This window comes from Amia ocellicauda, chromosome 19, assembly GCF_036373705.1.
Source record: "Amia ocellicauda isolate fAmiCal2 chromosome 19, fAmiCal2.hap1, whole genome shotgun sequence".
Lineage (NCBI taxonomy): Eukaryota > Metazoa > Chordata > Actinopteri > Amiiformes > Amiidae > Amia > Amia ocellicauda.
Window position 1 is genome coordinate 12,314,600 of NC_089868.1, and position 25,352 is coordinate 12,339,951.

Here is a 25,352-nt window from a genome sequence, read left to right on the forward strand (position 1 = left end):
AATCAACCATTCTTGTTTACTAACTTTATTTCACTTTAATACATATGTTGAGCCAGGAATAAAACCATCTCTTGTATTGACTGCACCATTATTTTATTTTATTATTATTATTTTTTTTTTATTTGTTTGTTTGTTTGTCTGTTTGTTTGTTTGATTGTTTGTTTGGTCCTGGGTAGTAAGTGCTATTTCCTAATTGCTTATGCCTCAAAAGAATAGAAAATGGCTATTATTCCCCACAAACTTTGCTATTGTGACCAGGACAGTGATATTTTGAAATGTAATTCTTTCCAATGAGAAAACGGGCGTTTCGTTCACATAAAGTCAGAAATAAATTACTCCAAAAGATTTAGAAGTCAGTCATTTTTCGAGATTTAGGATTATACTGTAAAGACCCTGTTCGCCCGTTTTTTCACTGGAAATTGTTACATTTAAAAATATGAAACTTTGAGAAAATGGGCGAATTTATGTCTTTACAGTATAATCGTAAATCTCGAAAAACGACTGACTTCTAAATTTATTGTAGTTATTTTTGTATTGCTTTAGTATAAATACATGTTAGTTTGGATTCATACATTGTTTTTTCCTGACTTTATGTGAACGAAAAGACGCAAATTTGCCCGTTTTGTCATTGGAAATAGTTACATTTCAAAATATGAAACTTTGACAAAACGGGCAAATTTGTGTCTTTGCAGTATAATCCTAAAACTCAAAAAACGACTGACTTCTAAATCTTTTGTACTCATTTTTGTATTGCTTTAGTATAAATACATGTTAGTTTGGATTCATATGTTGTTATTTTCTGACTTTATGTGAACGAAAAGACACAAATTTGCCTGTTTTCTCATTGGAAATAGTTACATTTCAAAATATCACTGTCCTGGTCACAAAAGCAAAGTTTGTGGGGAATAATAGTCATTTTCTATTCCTTTGAGGCATAAGAAATTAGGAAATAACACTTACTACCCAGGAACAAAAATTGTATTACATAGTGTAATGAATTTATGAAAAGTAAATGCATGTGGAATGTCTTGTGAAGTAATTAGTTCCTGCTAAAGATGTTTACTGCTCACATGGTATCTAATTTCCTGTTTCTAGTTTTTTTCTGCTATACTATACTATAATGAGCCCGTTACAAAGTGACGTAACCCCTCGGTAAAAGTAGTACAGTGTTAAGCCTCCCACGGTAGGGGGCCCGGCCTTTTGGCATAGAGGGCTTAACGCTGTACTGCGCTGGAGCCGCTGCGGTGCGGAGCGCTCGGAGGAGCGCCGGTGGTGTGTGGCTCGAATCCCAGGGCGTGGAGCTCTGACCCGCATCAGCTACATGAAGGCTAACACCATGTTGCTGTGTATCCAAAGTCACAGAAGTTCTCCTCCTCCTCCTCGGTGAGTATGATGGGCTGCTGAGGTGGAGTCAGGACTGGTATATTTTCTGACAGGTATGCGCTGCTGAAATTCCTGACATCCTTGTGCCCTCTGATGGTAGGGATGAAAGGAGGCTTCACCTTCCTTTCCAGCAGCCCATTCCAATCCACTCTCTGAAACGAGACAGAAGAATGAAAGGACGGTCATGATAAGGTGGTGCCACCTTCATGTGAAAGAGTGGTTATAAAACAGATGGGTGCGCCAACGTACCGAGAAGTAGGGATGCTTCTTCACCTCTGCAGCATCCCCTTCACCTGACCCAAGGCGCTCGGCTGGAGTTTTATGCAGAAGCTGCAGAGGATTTAAAACAAGAAGGAGACCACGTTATTTTCCATTAATGTACTTCAAGTTGAAACATGATGTTAAAAATAAGTTCCCATAGTTGGAAGTACAGTGAGTGAGTTTGCGTTGTGGTTTGGAACCTCACTCCACTGCTACACAGTCACTGGGTATTGCTCCAATTCCATAACATTGACATTAACATTTAGGATACAGAGAGACAAACTGGAGGCAAGAACTTAAAGAACAACCCTGGCATACAGACCTCTTTCATTATGGAGGTGGCCTTTGAAGAGACGAACCAAGGATATCGCACTTCAGCCTCAACAATATTCCGAAACAACTGCTCTCCATCGTCACCGCGGAAAGGAGGCTACGGGCACAAGGAGAGAGGGATGAGAGCACATTAAAGGGATACTCCAGACCAGACCTTTGAATATTCACATTCTGAGCCCAGGGATGCAAAAACCACACAGACACAAAAATTGTATACTACACAAAAAAATGGTAAATTCACACCTTAGACATGTCTTATTCATCGCTGCAATAACTGTTAAGAATACCCACCCTGCCAACCAGCATATGAAAGATGAGCACACCCAGGCCCCACCAGTCCACTGCCCGGGTGTAAGATGCTTGGGTCAGGACTTCTGGAGCGAAATACGAGGGAGTGCCGCAAGGTGAACTGGTGTGATCTCCGAAACCGATGCCTAGCAAGAATAATGAAGAGGAGTCAGGGAAAAAAAACACATTGTAGTACCAATGTAAATTATACATAAACTGCTAAACTAGGAAACAAATACAAATTTTTTTTTGTACCTTCCTTGCAGAGCCCAAAGTCTGCAATTTTCAGAAAGCCCTCTGAGTCCAGCACCAAGTTATCTGGCTTCAAATCCCTGAAATAAAAACACAGTATAATCACTTGGACTGCCGGATATAGAGAGAACTTGCCAGAAACACAAGAACTATTTCACTGTCAACCATTAAAGGACACATACATTTCTCAAACTTTTTGTATTCAGGTACATGTGTACACTGATTTTAGGACATGACGTCTATTATGAGGATTTGTGAGCATCACAATAAATCATGTACACAATCTAATAGAAATTACATTAAATGTGTGAATAGTTTAGGCTTGATCTCAGTGAGACTGTAGATTTTTTGCTTCTAGAAATTGCTGATGTGTGATAACTTACCTGTACACTATTCTGCGCTCGTGCAGGAATTCCAAGCCCAGCACCACGCAAGCCGCATAAAATCTGTTCAAGAAAAAGATCAACAACAAAGAAAGGAGTTAAAATAGTTTTCCTCTTTGGTTCTTAAGCTCGGATTGCACTCAAATGTCAATGAGCCAAACCAGCCAATTTCCTGTCAATGCAGGAACTCCAGCAATCCATGTTATCCGATTTAAACACAAAATACAAACACCACAAACTGCCAATTTGGTCATTTTTTAAAAGTGCATCTGCATTCCTTTTGTGATAATGATCATATTATTTAGTTGTACTTAGTTTTGTTATTTGGAGGTTGTGTGCTGATGTTTAGGAATCATAACCTGCAATAATGTCTGACCATATAGGTACACAGTCCTGAAACACACCTCAGGCATGACATCACTACTGCGGGCAGAGCGAGCTTATCTACCAAGATGGACGATTCTGCACACGTCACACGACTCAAAGTTTCACTTACATGGCCCTGGGCTCCTTAAACCTGGCTGCCTGCATGTGTGTTGAGAGGTTTCCCCCTGCCGCAAACTCCATAACGAAACAGATGTGAACTTGCGTCTGGAAGCAGGACAGGAGGTTCACCAAAAAGGGGTGCCGGACACTGCTGACGGTCTCCAAAATCCTCCTTTCACACATGACGCTGAAGCGAGACAAAAGACAGATAGCATGTGAATATACATTTATAAACAGCATTGGTGAATAATCCTGCAGCTGCAACAAAATGCTGACTTTCCTGCATAGTAAGAAAGTAAAAAAGTCAAATAAGACCTTGCTAATGCAGTGCATTGGTGTATTCCACAAAAACACTTGACTAGATTTATCCATCATTGGTCTGCTTTCAAACCCAGCAGCTTCACTAGAGTCAAAATGAAGCCTTACCTCTCAACATTACCAAGGATTACAATATCTCCTTTTTTCAGTGCCTTAATGGCCACCATTTTGGATCTATCTTTGTCCTCAGCAAGCAGCACCTATGAGAGCAACACAGAATCAAGATGGTCAAACTCCACTCTCAACCCCAAGATCTACATTCACAACACAAGCATTTAGTAACACATCCTTCCTAATGCTGCACTTTAATAAGTCACACGCAATGCTTGTGTTAAAGGTTAAAAAGTGCAAATAATTTCAAAATTGTCCACACAGATTTCTTAGGAATCTAGTGTCATGCAAATATCTATTCTCCACATTTCCTATTAAATTACTGATCGTTGGTTCTGCCCCACATTATAACCATGATAACTCTGATTACTGGGATTTACCTTCCCAAAAGTGCCATGCCCCAGCACGGCAACAGATTTGTAGTTCTTGACACCAGAACCCAGAAGCCGCTGCCCCCTGCAGAAGAGAGAGGGGGGAGAATAGTCAGTTGCAAAAATAAAGGACAATTCACTTAATTCAATAATCCAAAGAGTTACTGTGTCGTAACTCCTGACATATTGCATTATCATAGATGGACATTCAGAATTTATTGTAAAATCACAGGAACGTCTTCAATGTATTTTGCATTCTCCAAGAGCTCTTACCAAATCCATGAGGTGTACTGCACTCCAGTCACTATCTTATGCAACATTTATGAGATTGAAGTGCTAATTTAATTTAAGATGCACCAATAATATATAATATCCTATCATTCTTGTATTTTAGGAAGTTTCACAATGGAGTAAAATGTTAAAAAGTACCTCATATATGTAGATGATGGAACAGCTAAGCTCCCCGGCTCTGGAACGTCAATCTCCTCTCGACGGTGGGCGTCTGGTTTTGCCACATCACTACTTCTGTCAGTCGGGATGTCAGTCACCACTACATCCTGCAAATTGAGCACTTTCATGTTGAGAGGAGGAACAACAAAACTGTGGCCCTAGAAAAGTTCTGTTCCCTAGGGATATTACTGACGAATATTATTTCAAAATAAAATGCATACATAGATACATATATAGTTATTGGCCAATGTAATGGTCAATTCACAGGGTCATTTATATTGCCTGATCTCTATAATCACTTCAAACACACTTGAAACTAATTAGAAGCCTGTGTAGGGCTTTGAATAGTGAAACAGCAGTAAAGCAAATGACTCCTGATTGTAAAATGTCTGCATAAAAGTAAGTTAGAATATCCATTTGCTTTGAAACATGCTTGGCCCGGCACCTCTGCCATCGGCGCAGCCACCGCTGTGTAGGGCTCGTTACTGATAAAAAGTCATATATTACATTACATGCTGATTTTGATATGGCGCACATGAGTAAATGAGTCTTGTTGGCTTTACAGCTACTTCCGATTTAAACACCTCATCATTCACATGGAGAACATATAATATAGCATCAAAACACCCATGCGTTTGCTAGAGAAACTGTAATATTATCACTCAAATTAAAACTCTAACGCATTACATGAACTTGTTATTAAGAAATGCAGTGTTGTTACATTGTTATTACTGACGCCTCCCCCCAACTCTGGCGCCGGCACATGAATTTCTGCTATAAATGTGCTTTTCCACCTGGTTCATTTGCTTTACCTTCTGACTCGGTCTTTCCACGGCCGTCGTGCTGGTCGCCGGTGAGATGTCGTGCATGGAGGCGGCAGTGAGGCCCTGTGCCTCAGGCAGACCCTCTCCAGCGCCTTCCTCTACCTGCCCACCAGCATCGGGCTTTTCCGGGCGAGAGGTGAAGCGCCTCCATAGCATGAGTGCCAGCACCACAGGATACACGTAGGACTTCCTCAAGATCGCCTTCAATCCCATCTTGTCTGCAAGCAGTTGCACCTGTTGGCCAAGAGATTCACTCTTGCCAGGTGGCTTCCACAATGTCAAGGGATGTGCACTGTCTGTGAGCTCTTCTCAATAATGAAGGCTTTGGCACAAGCAGAGCCGTTCAAGGTTCTGGAGTCCCTGTGACGTCACAATGGGATGACGCGCGTGCCGTGCAAGCCAGCAAAGTATGTCTGTTTAACGTCTCCATGGTTACAGTTGACTGCGCAGACCCTGCTTTATATACAAATATTAATGTACGCATATTTGTCATTCATGTTAATTAATTGCAGGCAATGGGGAAAATGTATATACATATATATATATATATATATATATATATATATATATATATATATATATATATAATGATCATTATGATGATGATGATGATTATTATTATTATTTGAAATGTATTGTTATGGAGGTTTGTTGCACTCAGTGCTTGTTATTGTGTGGAACCCAGTAGCAGCCCTTCCTGGTTATTAGCCAGTAGGACGTTAGTATTATGGGATGTCCCATGGCTGATTGCTCGCAGGTTCCCGGTCCGGACTGGGGCAAGAGCGGCACTTTGTACTCGTCAAGCACAGGTACTGGGTTTGTTTTCCTGATTTCTATAATTAAACAGCTAAACTGCGGATCGTCTGACCTGTGGACATATTTCAACCTCGCGTCCAAAATATAAAAGTGCGCACACGAGCAGGCAGGGGGGCTGGGGGCTCACGGTGCCACAGCTTGTTCACCAGAAACTCCTCCATCAGGGCTGGAAGCGGCTGCTTTCAATGAGGTCGCATATTTGTAGCGGCGCACGAATAGAAAACGGCGCCTCAGCCGATACAATCACAGCTGCACCGAAACAGCTGGTTGACGAGAAAGCGCGCCTCGTCTGCAGTATAATGGCGGTTCAAATGGGATATTTCGCTGCTGTATGTGGTTGTGAAGCAAAGATGTGTTTGAGTCCAAATCCGCCTGATTTCATGGATCGCATGGAGATTTTGAGGCGAGTTTATTGACTTCGAAATGAATTCCTCAATCCTCATTTTGCAGCATTAATTTTGAACAGACAGTGATCAAGGGAAGTGTTAAGACTTGAATGTAATAAGACACGAAATGCTTGAAAGTTGATCTATCTGCCTACAGTAATCTTTAACACATTAAAACAATACAAGTGGTCTGAAAGCGCTGTAATACTTATATGCACATCTATGTAAACGTTTTATTTTGCACTTTGTCAAATGAAAGTAATAAATATGTGTGTGTGTGTGTGTGTTGGAGGTGTATCCCTGGTGTCTGGACCTTGACTATACCTTGACCAAGACATTTGCACCCTGGCAAAAAGTAATTGACTACCCGTGCCGTAAAACGTCAATTAACACGCCTGGCGTTTAATCCAAATAACTGCGAGGAGCCGCGGCGTCAATTAGACCAGCGTTTGTATTAATAATCATCAGTAAAGAGACACCGCGGACACACGCAGGGTAAGAAGAGCCTGGAAAGATAATAGACCAGGCTTTTATTGATTGAGTTATTATGATCCATTAATCATTTGCTTTCCAAAGATGCAAACAAATCACATTCAGTGTATGGTGAAGTACACACTGGATTGGACACCAGATACCGGTGATTGTGTTAGCAGTGTAAGAGTCCATATACTGTGAACTGTCGCTAAATACACACAAAGCACCTCAACACGACTGTGGAAATACGCTTTAAACCCAGCCATCAACATTATACTTCATCAATGCATTGTTTATGTGGCAATGGACACAATGTACAGCAATACAAACATACAGCAATATATGGGTCAATGACGTGACACATGCATTCTGGAGTCCCAAGCATATTACAAATATTAGATGTATTTATTTGTTATTAAATAATATGTCTCAACACTCCTATCTTTATTCACTGATTGGAGTATTTTTCACGAGTATTTAAAATGTTAGGATCATCCAAAATGTCATACTGTCCACACCTAAAATGAAAATTCAAAAACTACAATTACAAATTACAAAAACGAATTAAGAAAACTATAAAACCTTAGATCTAACAGTTGGACATAATTGTGTGAGTGTTTGCATTGTTGTATAAAAATATTGCAAAGACTCTTAATTTCATTTAATTTTTACATGAAAGATACTTTTGTCCCCATATTGGGATTTGTCATTCCGGACAACAGACACTCAGGAGCATTTTTACATCATTGCATTTTGCTGGCCATGTGATGGACATTATCATTTAGAAGATGATGAAGGACCCCCAGGCTGTGCAGAAAGTTTTTGTAAGTCTCTCCTAAAATGTTGATAATTTGACCTTTTCGATCACTGGTGCACTAGGGTACAAAATTCTGTGTCATACAGGGCAACACTTAAAAATCATTTATAATATAGTTTTTTGATATGTATATTTATTTGTGAAAGATGGCATTGAATAGTTGTAGGTCATAGTAATACATTTATATAAATTGTCAAGTAATTGCCTGATTCATAAGTTAAAACTTGTATTTTGTCATAGCAGGAAATGATCACTTTCTGTTATCTAACAATATCACTCATTATCTGGAGTGACTTACTTATACTTGTATTGTTTTTAGGAGTATTATTAAGCATGTAGGCATCACATTTACATTGTCATGTTGTTTAAATAACAATTAAATATTTATAACATTATTTCTGTAGTTTTAATGTACATATTTTGTGTGGATGTCCTTAAATAAGAAACAAGATGGCAACATGGTCATTATTGTTTTGTTTTAATTTATGTTTATGCCATGAAGTCATTTGCAAGTTTTAAGAGAATATAAAAATCCAAGATCAAAAATAGCATAATTCCTATATATTTAATATGGTATGATATCAAAATGTTCAATATACTTTTTAATCTGTTGAAATATTACTGAATTGACTTCATGTCATTAATGACTTAGAACATTGTTGTCGCAATTTGTTTTTACATCACAAATGTTTACATGTTTGTTGTATAACCTAAAAATACTTAATGTGCTGAAAATTATTAAATTAATGTTTTGAAATCTTAAAATGTTTTACTGCTATGGTTTTATCAAATATGCCTTGAGTGGAAATGTATTGCTCACCTCTGATTATTTGCTGTTAATTTAAATAAATTATACATTTAGTAACTCTCACTCTCAGTTAAATATAGAATTATTTTTTAACTACATCTTTGTTGCTGAGACTATCTTGAGATATCATCCCATATGAAATCTCACAGTATGTCATTCTGAGTAACAATATCAGTCAGGTAGGACAACACTGAATATTCTTGTAAAAATACAGAAGTCAGTAACAATAATGATATAATTTTTACTAGAAAGCATTTTTAGACATTTCCCAGCATTTTCCACTATTCAGCGTTATGTTTTGAGTGACTAACTTCACAAAATGTGCCGCTGTCAATAGAAAAGCCCACATTTGTGAGATTGTGTTTTTTGTTTTTTTCTGGGCTGAATATGTTTGTTGAGATGCATATGAATACTCATAACTCACTCTATGCTGACAAAAAACTAAAGTCAAATAATTTGCAAATCTATCTATGTTATCCGGTATGACATTTTTGATACTAGAAATAATGATTTATAATACAAAAGTATAAATTATTTTCAGAAATAAACCTTTGAAATATATGCATAACATTATAATGAAGAGCTTTAATTTGTATTTTAAACTGTTTTTTGTTTTTTTTACCATTTTAAAATCCTTATTCATCACTGACCCATATATATATATATATATATATATATATATATATATATATATGAGTAAATGTCTATAATTTTAATGGTAGGTGTATTTTAACAGTGAGAGACTTATAATGCCTTGCGAATTTCCCTCATTAACATGCAAATCCATTTATAACTTTTTTGAAATGCATTTTTCTGGATTTTTTTGGTGTTATTCTGTCTCTCACTGTTAAAATACACCTACCATTAAAATTATAGACTGATCATTTCTTTGTCAGTGGGCAAACGTACAAAATCAGCAGGGGATCAGATACTTTATTCCCTCACTGTGTATATATACACTCACCTAAAGGATTATTAGGAACACCATACTAATACTGTGTTTGACCCCCTTTCACCTTCAGAACTGCCTTAATTCTACGTGGCATTGATTCAACAAGGTGCTGAAAGCATTCTTTAGAAATGTTGGCCCATATTGATAGGATAGCATCTTGCAGTTGATGGAGATTTGTGGGATGCACATCCAGGGCACGAAGCTCCCGTTCCACCACATCCCAAAGATGCTCTATTGGGTTGAGATCTGGTGACTGTGGGGGCCAGTTTAGTACAGTGAACTCATTGTCATGTTCAAGAAACCAATTTGAAATGATTCGACCTTTGTGACATGGTGTATTATCCTGCTGGAAGTAGCCATCAGAGGATGGGTACATGGTGGTCATAAAGGGATGGACATGGTCAGAAACAATGCTCAGGTAGGCCGTGGCATTTAAACGATGCCCAATTGACACTAAGGGGCCTAAAGTGTGCCAAGAAAACATCCCCCACACCATTACACCACCACCACCAGCCTGCACAGTGGTAACAAGGCATGATGGATCCATGTTCTCATTCTGTTTACGCCAAATTCTGACTCTACCATCTGAATGTCTCAACAGAAATCGAGACTCATCAGACCAGGCAACATTTTTCCAGTCTTCAACTGTCCAATTTTGGTGAGCTTGTGCAAATTGTAGCCTCTTTCTCCTATTTGTAGTGGAGATGAGTGGTACCCGGTGGGGTCTTCTGCTGTTGTAGCCCATCCGCCTCAAGGTTGTACATGTTGTGGCTTCACAAATGCTTTGCTGCATACCTCGGTTGTAACGAGTGGTTATTTCAGTCAAGGTTGCTCTTCTATCAGCTTGAATCAGTCGGCCCATTCTCCTCTGACCTCTAGCATCAACAAGGCATTTTCGCCCACAGGACTGCCGCATACTGGATGTTTTTCCCTTTTCACACCATTCTTTGTAAACCCTAGAAATGGTTGTGCGTGAAAATCTCAGTAACTGAGCAGATTGTGAAATACTCAGACCGGCCCGTGTGGCACCAACAACCATGCCACGCTCAAAATTGCTTAAATCACCTTTCTTTCCCATTCAGACATTCAGTTTGGAGTTCAGGAGATTGTCTTGACCAGGACCACACCCCTAAATGCAGTGAAGCAACTGCCATGTGATTGGTTGGTTAGATAATTGCATTAATGAGAAATTGAACAGGTGTTCCTAATAATCCTTTAGGTGAGTGTATATATGTATACACAAACCTTTAAGTTGGAGGTATGGCGCCATCGAGGGAACCTCACAAAGAACCTCGACGACATTTAAAAATAATTGAGTGGAGTCATTGGTTAGGCAGAAGACATCAAATGGTGTTCTAGGCAGACTTTTCCATGATGTGAAAAGGTTCAAATTCTGAGTGTTTAACTTATCTTACTTTAAAAGAAGAAAAGAAAAACATTGATCAAACATTTGTGAGGTTTGATTAAAAGTGCAGTGACTCTGACCTACAGAATCTTTTCTGTTTGTTTGTTTTAAATATGAGGACACACCTACACACAAAACTGAATGTATCTAAGAAATACAGCAACATGTAAATCTATATATGTATATTTTTGGTTGTATTTTTTACATTGACAGAAAAGGTCAAGCTGTACATTTCCCTATGGCAAACTAGCCTTTTTATTTTGTAATAAAGCTGTTTACTGTCATTTGTGTTGAGTGTGTTATTACTCTGTATTCAAGCAAATAACACAGGAAGAAGGGTTTATGAAAGTGATACGACCTATAATACTTATGTCACTTTATTTGAATTGCACAAAATCCTTCATAGCAATGTAATGTGAGTGTTATAACTCTTGCAGCACCTTATACCAGTGTTATAATACATGTTAATGTCCTGGTTTATTGAATATACTTAATCTACATACTGAAATGAGTAGCTTACTTCCATTTAAGCAGCACAAAAAAGAGCAGCAAGTAAAAGATTGACATGGTCCTTCATTTGAGCTACAAAGGTATATATTTATTTTAAAATAAGAAAACAGTGACATGATCAAACAATAAGATACAGATGTACATCAATAATCCATTTAGGTCCACAATGAACAGAACACAATATTAATTATGATGAGAACAATATGTACCAAGCTGTGCATACATTTTCTTCAATTGAAATCTACAATTTTCTTTGGTGTCCTATGGCAAGATGTTATGTCCCATGTTTCATAGCAGAGTGTTATAACATTATGTCTTGTATGTATTTATACCTGCATTATGACGCTTTACCCCCAAAATCAGGACGAATCATTTTATGACATGTGGCATGCATGGTTATGTCAAACATTTCATAGGGAATGCTACAATCAGTGTTGTGAATACTTATGTGCCTGTTATGTCAGTTGGAAAATGGTTATGGCTGGTTATGAATGTATTATGGCTGTGTTATGTAGCCTTTATGTAGGCTACATAGAGGGGTGTTCAAATAAAGCGTTACCATGCGTGCACTGCTTCGAAGCACTGGACACATGCTCTCCATAGTGACATCAGCTGCTCAATACATGGTATTGCGACTGTATCGAGTGACTGGAAAGACAATAGTCCTCGGACATCAGCCAGGCAATATACAAATGAACCCATCGTCATCATGTCCACAAATATTCGGTCATTAAACCTGCTTTGTCAGCAAGGTATAAGTAACATTATGTAATAGTTTCTCTGTGATCAATATAAAGACTCAAGACTAGATGATGAATTTAGAGTAGGCAGTCACATTTACCTGATTAATGTCGTATGTTAAGTAGCCACGCCAAATAAATGCAATTAACTATAAGCATAGTCTACATTTCATATAGCCTAGATATAGTCAACAGTTACATGTATTTCCTGTTCATATATTTAGGGATGTGGTTGTGTGATGATCCAAGTGATGCTGATATAGAGTATCGCCTACATTTTGTTTATGACAGATATTGTGCACCTGGGAAAGTGATGGTTTATATAACAGAGGGCAAAGACTATATTGGGAAGTAAAGAGAGACATGCTTGTTTAAACCAGAAGTGTCGATACTGCTTCGTGAAGCCTGCTTCAAGTGTCACATCACTAATTGTCGGTGGATATTTTAATGCATTTTATTGATAATGTGCTCTTCTCACACCCAGGGTGCTACAAGTCTAGAAAAAGATAAGAGTTGTGTTGCATCCATGTCTTAATGTCCAGTAAGCAGTTTGTAAGGACTGTATGAGTGTCTGTCATATCAGGCTTTGTGGCCATGTAGATTTAGGAATAATTCTGAGGTCATGTGGTTTGTGGGTTTCCAGGGAATGGCATTTAAAGAGGACATTTTATGATAAATACAGGTTGAAAGCTGCAAGAGACAGATCTTCAAAAATAAATGCAAAATCTATTTTAACATTGGAAAAAGCCTTTCTAGTGAATACATTCAGGGCCTGTAGACAGTCCACACCCCCTTGAGCTTTATTCACATTTTGGTGTGTCAGAGCCTTCATTTTTTCCACTCATCTACACAACACACTCCGCACTGTTGAGGTGAGAAATTTTTATCATGAAAAAAATCTTAAAAATACAGCCTCCTCCAGCAGCAGCAGCCATCCCTGAGACTGACCTTGAAATAACGGTGCAGGCAGTCCTGGACGGAGCTCTGAAGGAGGAGGTCCAGAGCCCGGTGGGGGAGGCCTCTGAGGAGACAAGTGCAGCTCCGCTGCTGCAGGAGAGACACAGATGGGGAGACACAGGGGCCACAGTTATTAAACACAGCCCGTGAGGAGTCAAACACATTGACCCCACTGGTCTTCCATCAGCCACTGATTTGTTTCATTTGAAAAAGATCAGACACAAATGGGGGGTTTGTTCTTAAGTTCTGTCCTTCACACCAATTTCATTTTTCAGATCAGTGCTCTTCCTGCAGGTCATTATCTCTGACCACAGCCCTGCCATTGACTGCAAAAAAGCAAAAGTGCCTCAAACTTATGCTCTGACATCGGGAGCAGCCTGGCTGTGAGTGCTGTCCTCTGATCTCTACTGCTGGGGTGTGAGACTGCAGTGGGGAGCCCATCTCCTTCCCTGAGGGAGTGTGGCACTTATTTACCCTGGGGGCTGTCTGGCAGGCTGAAAAGAGCGTGTGCATATTCCCTATTCCACCTTGCACAGTCAGTCCATGATTGTCATACGACGGTGAAATTAGTTTGATTCTATCGATTGATTGATTAGATGGGTTGAATGGCCTCCTCTCATTTGTAAACTTTCTTATATTTTACGTGCACTAAAAGTGACATGACCAATGAAACAGGAGAGGAAGACCTGGATTGGTGGAAAAGCTTATCTGCGTGTCTAACCGCAAATAACTGTACAACAAACCAAATAAATATAGACAGACAATATATAACAAGCTATCGCGGAGGAGCTGGGGATGAATGGTGCCTACTGATGTAGCTAGAATTCTCCTAGGAAATGGGTAAGCACAGATAAACAACAAAAAGGAGACTTACATTACTTACAAAGATTTGCAACTTCAAATAAACACACTGAAACATGCTCTCTGCATTTGTGTCTTTATGGTGAGGGTAGTCTGAGTGAAATCTTTATTATTTAATTTTTTACATATTTCTAAATGATGTAAAAGCTCCTGATTTCTTCAGCAGCCCCGTTGTAACCTCAAAACATGTCAGGTGACAGAGCTTTCTGTAGACATGCCTCGCAGCTGAAGCTTCCAGAAATGTCTTAAAATTCACCTATTTTAAAAAGCTTTTAAGGATCTCGGTTAGTTGCAAGTTTTTAAATCCTCATAGGCATTCTTACATGCTTGCTCCCCATTATTGGCTGACCTGCTTGTTTTGTCAGTATGTTTAAATTGCCACTATTGTGCTGCTTGTTGCCTTTGCTAACTCACAGAGTCCCGAAGCTGAAGGTCATGCTATCCGTTCTGCATATCCCCGTCCGTACACACGTCTTGCTTGTGGCTCCTGACAGTCTGCATGGGCTGCACTCGATGGTATCAGTTCAGGTTTGACAATCGTGATTGCAACCATTGCACAGAATCTGATACGCAAAAACAATAAACATTCAAAACAGAAGTTACAAAGAAACATTATGCATATTTAGTGTTGATTGTGTAATCTCTAATATAGGACAGTTCCTAGGACAGACAACAGACAACACATACAAATCAGACAAAAGGCGTCCAGAAATGGCTTGTACCCATTGATCGCATAATAAGCAAGAGTAGTCTGTTCCTGCTCCCTTGTTGTGGGTCCAGGACATGTAAAAGAAAGAAATACTCATACTATAGTTAGAGCATCCATTCTAGGAATAGTCTTGATTGGAAGAGACTGAGTTAATTAATTACATTTGCCATTATATTGTTTGACCTGAGCCCAACATTTACAGCACACCCCTCTATCCTGTCCGTCCACAAACACCGGTAACAGCATTGTGGGCCACTTCAGGTCTTTTCAACCATTTCTACTTGAAATTTTGCTAAAACATCTTATAACAGGATAAATCCTATGAATTGTTTTGGAAGAAACTTCTTTAACTTCATTGGCGAGATGATACCTAACAGAAATCTTAAAAAAACTAAATCAGTTTATATTTTTAAAAATTGCATTCCAGTAAAATGTTGCAGGGGGAATAGAAATACATCATTTCCTAGTTTGTTTAATGTCACATTTCCTATTTAAAATATCCACGTCCTCCAGCAATAAGGATGATGTCTGAACAACAGTCTCTAGCTGGCAAACCTCCTTATATAATCTTAACAGTAATAAAGTCCCTCTGGGAATTGCAACAAAAACTATTGCAAATTAACTGGATTTTTAAATGCATTGAAGAATTCTGAGTAATTAAATAATTATATTTTAATTTAATAATTATGTTTATATATTCATTTCCAAGTCAATTGTACCCGTTTATGAACAGTAGCAAGTTTAACAGGGATTTTATTCACATCAAAATTACATAAGAATTCAATATCACCAACCTTCCGAAAGATAAATCTAGTGAATACATAACTGATCTAGATATTCCTTCATTCTTCCATAATAGAACACGGTCTGATACAGATAAATCCCTTGTTCGTGATGGGTTAGTGAACCCAGGTGCGCAGCGACAAGGCAGATCAGGCTAGCAGGAGGTCAAGGGCCGGTGAACAGTACAGTGTAGGTCATGGGATCAGACAAACAACACTAACTAGGTAATCCAAAGAGCGATGATCAAAACACAGAGCGCTCTACAGAACTAAACATTCAGAAAAGCAAACTCCTAGAGAAGGCAAGACTTCACAGAGAACAAAGGGGTATATATACAGGAAGCAGGTGAAGCAAGGAAATGAGGAACAGGTGTGCTAATGGATTGGGGAACAAGGGGCAATAATTCAATAATGAGGTGAAGAGGAATGAAAGAGACAGGGGAGACATAACACTGGGGAAAACTAAGACCTCTGGTGGTGAAATGTAGACATGACAGGAACCCCCCCTCATGCTATATATATCACAAACCAAGAATTACAATTATTATTTTTTTCTATAATGGGCATGAAGTTCAGACTACTTCTTTCTTCCAGATCTTAACATATCTTGGAATTAAAATGTGTAATCACCTTTTAATAGGAATGTCACTGAAAAGCCCAGTAAAGAATTTATGTCTTGAAGCACAGAGGATACAGTATTTATTTAACATGCCCGGCCTGGAAGCTCTCCACCTCAGCAGAGTCTCTCTGAACAACACAATTTAACAGCCTTTTATACAATGCATGACGCATGGTTCTGTGGGCAGGGTCAGTCACATGCTTCCAAGAAGCGTTGCCCCAAGGTCAGGTCGCGGACCTTTGCAAAGAGGTTGTCTTCCTGGTGGAAGTTGAGGGATGCAGAAACCAGATGGCTTCCCTTGATGTACTGGGAGAGGTCCGATCCCACGGTCATCATTAGCAACTGTCAACCAATCATTAACTAAAACACTTCCTGCCAATCTGGGGAACCAATTAACAGACTTTTAACAAACAGCTGTGGACTCTCTCTCCACTATGTGATCATTATATCATTGACAGGAAATTATAACAAATGTACCTTATTGAAATTTGCTCAGTCTGCATACTATTATTAATATAAAACATTATACAGTTTATATAAAGCATACTGGCTCTTCAGTCACAGATGTTGCTTAACTCACAATCTTCTAAGGCAAATCATTCAAATTCTTTAACATTTAACAATAATCCACATACAGAAGAAATCTATTTTGATACTATCAAAAGCCTCCTAATAACTTAAAACCCCAAAACTTGCAGTGTTTTAAACAAACTCATGCTTCTGTGACAAAGGCTTTATACAAATCCACAAACAAAATTAAGCTGTCTTCATGAATGAGGTCACTGTAGTCCAGTGGTTTTCAAACCGGTCCTGGAGTACCCCCTGCCCTACTGGTTTTTGTTCCAACCGAGGTTTTAATTGCTTAATTGAATCCTTAATTGACCTAAAAAAAGCAATATACCATTCAATTAAGTAATTAAGACCTCGTTTGGAACAAAAACCAGCAGAAGGAAGGATCACACCCAAACACTCGAGTAACTGATGTAAAAATTAGGAAAAATTACAAACCATGCCCATTCCAAATATAAACAGTATTAATCTTATATCCTTAAATGACCGCATTATAAAAGTGTAAGATTTCAAGGTAAAGTAAGATGCTGATGGACATTTCATTGTTAGCAATGTTGTATTTTATGTTAATAATGGCAAAGCTTTTTTTTCTATGATCATTGTTTTCTATCCTGTGGGTCTGCTGTGCACCGTTAAGATACTTTACATCGTGTTGTAATCCTACCATTAAAACACTAATACAAAGTTTTAAAGCTGCAAGGCACATCTACTGGTTTAATTTGAACACGTTGTCACATGACAGCCATGGATTCCGGGATGGAAGTGTTTTAAGTGTTATTCTCACGCGTGTAAACCAGCCTTTCTGGCACTTTCCTGCAAAAAACACTAGACCACTGCAAAAACTGTACTAGAGCTGATTTGTGAGCAAGTTAGTGGTTAAAACACACAAGTCAACTCTGCCATAGACGCCATCAACACTGAAAATACATTCACTTTGTAGGGTGGTACAGAAAGATGCACTTCAGCCAATCTTGCAAGGACAGGTAGTCGATACTGGTTCATTTTCCACCACAACAACAGGCTTTTCTTTCGTTTCATTATAGTTACACCAAAATGTCTTCAACCTCAGTGGGGTAGGAGCGGCTGCTGCATGCAGTTATTATATTAAATGTTACGTTAATAAGTGGACATTATTACTTATTCTGGTCATATTATTTCATACAAATACACAGCGCAAGGAAATGTTTAAAACACATTTATTCATACTTTTAAATATTTAGAATTGGGAAGCATGGACAGAGAGATTCTAGAGTCTGTAGGGGCCCTAGGCAGAATATTTCCGGGGTGTGTGTGGGGGGGATGCCGATGTGTTTTCTCCTGTGAGAGCGGAGGGAGGGTGCTGATGGTGTTTTCTCCAGTAGCGGAGTTTTTCTGGTAGCGGAGTACTATTGAAGATGGTGCCAAGATATTTGTACTGGTCTACAATGTCCACCTCCTCGCCATGGATGATCACCGGGGATTTCTTCTTTGTTTTCAAGAGAGGTGGTTCAAAGAATTCCAGTGGCTCCACTACAGTCTTAGTGTGAATGGAGTGTTATGCTTCTATTCCACAAAAGCTTTCAAAAGCCAGAAATCACCACTTGCAAAAAACTCTGATGCTGCATTTGTAAACTCTTGATTCAGAAACTGGAAAAGAGCAATAGAAACATTTGCTTTACATTCAAGCACCAGTCACACAAGGTTGCCATGAATACACAGTCATCAAACAAGTCCAGTTGATACCCAACTGTCCACAGTTAGAGCTCTCCAGCAAGAGAGAGCAAGATCATGCCTCTCAAAAATAGTGGGTACTGTGCAACTTTTAATTAGACAGAGTTTAGCTCTCAGGGGCCATGAGGACAAGGATGGAAATCTATACCAAACACTGAAAATGAGATCTGAGGATGACCTAGTTCTTGCTACATGGTTGACAACACAGTGCCATGATTATTCAAGCACAAAAGTTCAGAATGAAATCCTGTGTTTATTGGCCAACTGCATTGTCAAAGATATTGCCAGTACAGTCCTCAATCTACCACTGTTGCAATACTCGATTATAACAGATGGAACTCAACAGGAGTTATTCTGTGTCCGTTGTGTGGATCATGACCTGATCCCCCATAAAGCATTTGTTGGATTATATCTGGAGACAACCTGGCAAAAGTTGCTATGGATGTCCTGCTGCACCTTAACTTGCCCATCTCAAGTCTGCGTGGACAAACATATGATGGAACACCAACCATACTAAGAGAAAAGCAGCCACTTGCTCTGCATGTCCATTGTGGCCCTCACTGTATAAATCTTGTCACACAGGCTGCCTGCACATCATCATCTCTGACATGTATTGCCCAGAGTGAATACACAAGTTGGGCTGTCTGTATAGGCAATTGGGGAAATTAGCAATCCACTCAGTAATAAGCCTTAGTCTGTAGAGTTCAGCTTGGAGCAGATTGCTACATCTGATGGCTCAGACACAGCAACAGCAAGAGGGCTTCTTGAGAACTTTGAGAAAGGGACCACAGTCCTGGGACTCCTTTTAGCCTCTATGGTCACAGAGGAGTTGGAGTGCCTGAATAGCAGCTTACAGAAGAGAACAGCTGCAGTGGCTGGAATGCTTGCTGCAGTTGAGTGTGTGAAGAACACATTACAGGCAAAGAGGTCAGAGGATACATTTAAACAGATATATGACAGAGCAACAGAGGTGATTGGAAAGTTCAATTTACAATCAATTCAGATGCCTCACATCTGGAATCCATCTAAGCACTTCACTGGAAATGCTGCTTCTTATTCTCCCACATCTTCTCAGGAATACTACCAGGCTGAGTTTTATAAGATGCTTGATACTGTGGATGTGCAGCTGAATGAGCGCTTCAATCAGGCCTGCCTATAAGAGCTTGACAAACTTGCAAGGATTCTCCTCTCAGGAGAGGTTAATACTGTGGTGGACCAGTACCCAGAGCTGAACAAGAGATTGATTGATGTGCAGTTGTCCATGTTACAAATTCACCACCAGTATAGCACAAGTACTGAAGCTGCAACTATCCTCAGAGACCAGCTGCCTGAGGTCCGTGGTCTTTTCAGCCCAGTAGAAGCACTTGTTAGACTTCTTTTGGTTGTCCCTGCTTCCTCTGAAGCAGAGAGGAGTTTCAGTGCTTTAAGGCGGCTTAAGACCTGGCTCCGAAGTACAATGAAGCAAAGCCACTTAAACCATGCAGCAGTCTGTCATGTCCATCAGGACAAGTTGGATGGATTGGACAGAAAAACTATTTGCCAGCAGTTTGTCTCTACAAATGAACGAAGAAAACTGGCGTTTGGAGCTTTCAATTAATAAAGAAAAATGTTAGGATGTAAGAAAATGAAGAGAAGGAAAGAAAAGTTGATAAAGTTGATAAAGTTGTATATTCATTTTTATAATTATTTTAAAGAAAGTATTTGAATAAAGGTCATCAAAAGTAAGTTATTGTACTTTGATTTAGTAATGTATCAAAATTACTGAATGTAGCATATGAACCTGGTTTTTAAATATACACAAACATATTGATATCTTACATTTACTTTTGGGCTATTTTATACATGTTATAATAATGTAGGCCTATAGTACTATTACCTTTTATATCTAGAAATAAATTCCTGACCTAAAGGTATTACCTGCAGAAAAATATTTGTCCCCCTCACATTTGAATTCAAACCTACACCCCTGATTAAAATGCCAACAAATTACAAACTACATCTTTCATAGTTGTTTTGCAAAGTTACCTCTGTATGAATTCCAGCGTTGATGCCAGTTCTGCAGGGCACTTGATGTTGAAGATTGATGTAGTAGGATGCCATCATCACAGTGAAAACTGTTTTCCTTCACAACAATCCTGTCAATGCTTAGCATGAAGCATGTCGCTGTCAACAGAGAGACTCCTGAGATGATAAGAATAAAAATAATTAATATTCTGCATGAACGGTCATGTTCATTTCTTAAGGAACATTTTGAACAGCAGAATAAGTATATGACACCTCAGATGATACAGTATGTTAAATAACTCAACACAAAACATTATGCAAGGTGAGACTGGAAGACTTGGTGAAGGTATTTCATCTCCTAAACAAGTGTCACTGGCCTCATGAAACATCAGCCCGTCATCTTTGTGAAAGTATGCAAGGATAAGTAATATTGTCCCTGGAACTTCTGGAACTTGCTTTTCACTGCTTTTTCAGCATTTTCCAGTAGTGCGTTTACTTCAGTTACCTTTTTATTTTTTCCATTACCAATTATTCTAATGTAGGCAATAAGTCTCTTCCCTTTAGATGACAATGTCTCTGTCAGAGTGTCTTCAAAATGTTTCCCCATAAGTTCCTTGAAATGAATAAGCATGCCTGTCATCTCAAATAGAAAGGGTCAATCTCTCAACTGGGTTTCAACTGGCATGCATCACAAGAAATCCCTTCCCTGGGAATAATAGGTGTAACAGTCCTTCATAGTTGCACTTCTGTGGTGTACTGCTTGAAGAAGAGGAGCTTTATAAATCTCTCTTCGTCAGTGGAGCTGAATGAACAAGGGAGTCAAAGAGTCACCGTTACAATTTAAGAAATAGGCCAAATATTAATAAACAAAATATACATGTTTGTACGTATGTAGGATTACTACAATTTACACAGGGAGATACATGTAGTCACTTCAAAACTTTTAAATAAACCTAAAGTGCATTTACAGATTGGTCTTTGAACAATTCATTGTTATATACTAAAACATTACAACAAGAATAATCATGTTGGCTATAAACCACAACAGAAAACACTGATATCAGGGGGGGAGGGACAACTAACTGATGAGTAGCTTAATTTAGACATTACACAAAACAAAATGCAAAACAGACAAGGAAAGGTTTAGGCAAGGGCAGATAACACATTTGTTGTCTTAAAAGCATACTGTACTTATTCTTTCCTTTCAGTGCAGGTAAAATAATTTGTAGGATGAATGCTGAAATATACAATTCCACTTAGAATGCAACAATCAAAAATGTCAAATTACATAAAACAAAAGGGGACATACTGACATGTCACAGTACAGCTGGATATCAGTTTTCTTGCCTGAACTGGTTTAAGAACCGTGAGCAGATCCTCCTCTTCTATGAATTTCAAATCTTCAGCAGTATCTACACCCAAGGTCATAATGGTGTTTACTGAATTGAATTCTTAATTTCTCAGGTTTGGCAACACTGACTGGATACAACTCAGCAATGTATGAGTTTCTTCCCTGACATTTTCCATGCCTTTTCATAGAAGAAAGAATACACCTAGATTTAGTCAATTGTTCACAGCTAATTATGAAACTATCACTTAATCTAGTCAATTTAAGCAATGGCTAATCACTTAACCAGGCTCTTAACAGGGGGGGGGGCTTAAACTGAAACTGGAGTGTTTTTTAAAGAAATTACTTGAAACCCACAAGTTGTGAAAGCTGGTAATGGATAAAAGCCACTAAGGAAATTAACATGCATGGTATAGTTACCATTTGTAACTCACAATCCTAGAAACCTCAATATCTGAAACTGACTTGTCATTTTTCAGTGCAAATTACAATGTCTGTTGTAAACAGACAGGTTTTTAAGTACAATTCTGGCACATTTTGTGGCAACACACCTAACTGGCTTTCCAACATGCTTTCACCTGGAGTGTCTTCCGCATTCAGAGCATCAGTCACGGCTACCATCCAGCGCTTCCACTTTCCCCACTAGATGTCGCCATCACGCTGCCTTAGCAGTCACTTCTGCCAGCTCTTCAATCATTCAATTATCATTCCTGCAACCCTTGCACTTGTTCAGTCACCCTCTGCACCTCCCATCCCGGTTCTCAGCTCCACATATAAACCCTCCACTCACTCCCAGCCACTGTGAAGTTTTGTACTACATTGCTGAGCTTTACTGACTGGGCCTTGATTAGTGCCGTGTTCCCTGGATTCCTTGCCTGTGGCCACGGCCCGTCTTTGCCTGGCCCTTGATCCGCTGCCCCGCGGTACTACACCGGTTCTGAGGACGGAGCCAACATTGTGACTGACTAAGAAAACCGGTTGAGTTTTTTCTATTTAGTCTGTGATAATAATAAGAACAACCATGCATTCTTAACCAAATATATGCTAAAGAAACTGAACAGAAATGGGTCCCGAACAGTGTTCCCAGACCGGACTTACTGGGGAGCAGAAGTCTAACCTGAACGCTAGTGAACAACCGGGTCGCCAACCCCGAGAGGCGCAGCAGCGTTGAATGTCTTGCTGGGTTCATCCACAGGACAGAAAAATCAATGCCACTCACCCGGCGAAAACCAAACGACAGTCATTGTGGAGCCCCTTGGTACCGTGGACCCAACCACTAACGCACAAGTTGTATCTCTCCATGTGTGTGCATGCGTGTGTTTGTTTCCTTGAGTAGACGGATGTCTGGAGTACAGGGCAGTCGCTTGTATCTACCGCCTCGATAGCAGGCAAGTCTTTCAATTCAAGTGGAAAATCGCTCCTCTTCATAACCTAAGGATCACGCCCAACATTTGTTGTGATTTTCTGTTCATACCTTTCTCTCGCAATAGCGTCTAAACTAGTACAGGACGGACTGTCCTTCATCTCGTCCATTTTGCTTTTCACTCCCGGCCTCCTTCTGAATTTCGCGCGTCATCAGAATCACGTGACTGCACACACGCGCTCCCTAAGCGCAGCGACACAAAATGGCGTCCAGGAGCGGGTGGCAGCAGCGGCGTAGGCAGCTTGAGAGTGTGGTGCGTCAGAAGCACAAAGTAGTTCCTTTGTTAATTCTACTTTTTCTACTTAATTCAATTTTTTTAAATGTTCGCTTATATAATAGCTGGCACACATACGCGTGTGTGTAATATATATATATATATATTTATATATATAATAGTGTGTGTGCTGTGAGAATACCAGAGCAACCATCTACTATTGATCTCGCTTGTAGCGCATGGATATCACATCTGAAAGTATGCTCCGGACCTATTGTTAACAAAAGAGAGTTGGCTAAGGAGGGTAATCCGTGCCAACATTAAACTATAAATAAATGTAATAGGAAATACATCAATAAATACGAAATGAATAAATAAATGCAGTTAAAAATTAAATCGAATATTTATATATTTAATATCGTATTTTATTATTTTATTAATTTCGTGATTTATGTATTTACATCCTGTTTTAATTTTGGCACGGGTTACCCTCCATAGTAAGGGCAGTAGTTAAGTTACTCTTCAAAGGAAAATAAAAAGTAATGTTTAAGTATAGCTTTACCGTAAAGCAAAGGTAAAATACAATTTAAAAAAAAAACGTTTAAGTTGTTACCATAACTTTACAACAGAACAGTATTTTTGCAGTCAGATTACATTTTTAAAGGTTTCAATTCAATTCAGGGGAATGGCAGTTCTACAAATGGTTCTGTACATTAAAAACAATTATGGATAATATTTGTAAAACTACATACATTTTGTTTTTTAATAGTAAATGTCCAGGTTATTCAGTGGATTTTAACCATATGTTAAAATGCGTATATATATTAACATTGGAACAATATAGTTAATTACATATTTTTAGAGTTTTATTTTTATTTTTTTACAGTGTAGATGGACATCATTTCACAACATTTCAGAATATTTAAGACTTAAAACATACGTTATAGTTAATATGACTAGCATATGCCCCAAAAATACTGGGCACTCCACACTACACACTATACCAGAGACACGATGGCCTCGACTCACAAATCATAAGAGATCTCTTAGTGAGTGAGGATTGGAGTTCCTCTCAGACCACTGTCACACTATTTTGTTTTTAGAAACTAAAGGAAACCGAGATTTTCCAACCTTGAAACCAAAATGCTTATAAGAAACCACACAGCAGACACTTTCACCCAGAGTGACTGGTTGCAACTAGGTGGTGAACTGTACATTAACAGCTAATGCTGCAAAGTCAGTTTTCAATCAATGGGAGGGATGAGGGACAAGGAGGAGAGAAAACGAACTCAAGACGACACGCAGGGAGCACCTGGTAGAGTCGAGAGAGAACCTGTTCTGTGAGCCTCCTATTAAAGTCTTGTCCTGAATCACAGGACAATACAATCAGCTGGTAGGATCCAGCACAGAGAAGCAGGTGTGCGGTTCAAGGAATACAAATATTGTGTCGACTGCAGACTGCCACACAGTCCCTGCTTCTCACTCCTAGGAGGGTTTTTGATCGATGGTTACAATTATTGGCACTAATTTCTAGTTGAACTGCAGCAAATGAAATGCATAATAACCTGCATTTTCTCAGAAGAAATCAACTATTCTTGTTTTGTGTTAATAACTTATTTTTTCTTTTATACATGTGTAGAGCCAGAAATCAATCAATCTCTTGTATTGACTGCACCATTATAGTAATGTCTTGTTCTTGCTGTTATGATTGTTTATTCATAATGTAAATGATGATTAATTTGATTATGAAAAGTAAATGCATGTCAAATGTCTTGTGATGTAATTAG

At 38.9% G+C, this 25,352-nt stretch overlaps 1 protein-coding gene and 1 long non-coding RNA gene across 2 annotated transcripts; both read right to left on the reverse strand.

Annotated features, from left to right (window-relative positions):
• Nucleotides 1-1,277: 1,277 nt before the first annotated feature.
• LOC136715010 (serine/threonine-protein kinase N2-like) lies at nucleotides 1,278-5,673 on the reverse strand. Its single transcript, XM_066692675.1, has 11 exons — nucleotides 5,449-5,673; nucleotides 4,616-4,743; nucleotides 4,196-4,271; nucleotides 3,813-3,904; nucleotides 3,397-3,573; nucleotides 2,901-2,963; nucleotides 2,521-2,597; nucleotides 2,269-2,411; nucleotides 1,967-2,074; nucleotides 1,633-1,713; nucleotides 1,278-1,535 (listed from the first exon to the last, which is right to left on the reverse strand). The coding sequence occupies exons 1-11, from the start codon at nucleotides 5,671-5,673 to the stop codon at nucleotides 1,329-1,331; spliced, it is 1,377 nt and encodes a 458-aa protein (XP_066548772.1). The 3' UTR covers nucleotides 1,278-1,328.
• Nucleotides 5,674-13,379: 7,706 nt separating this feature from the next.
• On the reverse strand, nucleotides 13,380-23,517 carry LOC136714850 (uncharacterized). The gene is made up of 4 exons (XR_010805059.1): nucleotides 23,403-23,517; nucleotides 20,602-20,757; nucleotides 14,601-14,749; nucleotides 13,380-13,415 (listed from the first exon to the last, which is right to left on the reverse strand). It is a non-coding gene; the product is annotated as an uncharacterized LOC136714850 (long non-coding RNA).
• Nucleotides 23,518-25,352: the final 1,835 nt, after the last annotated feature.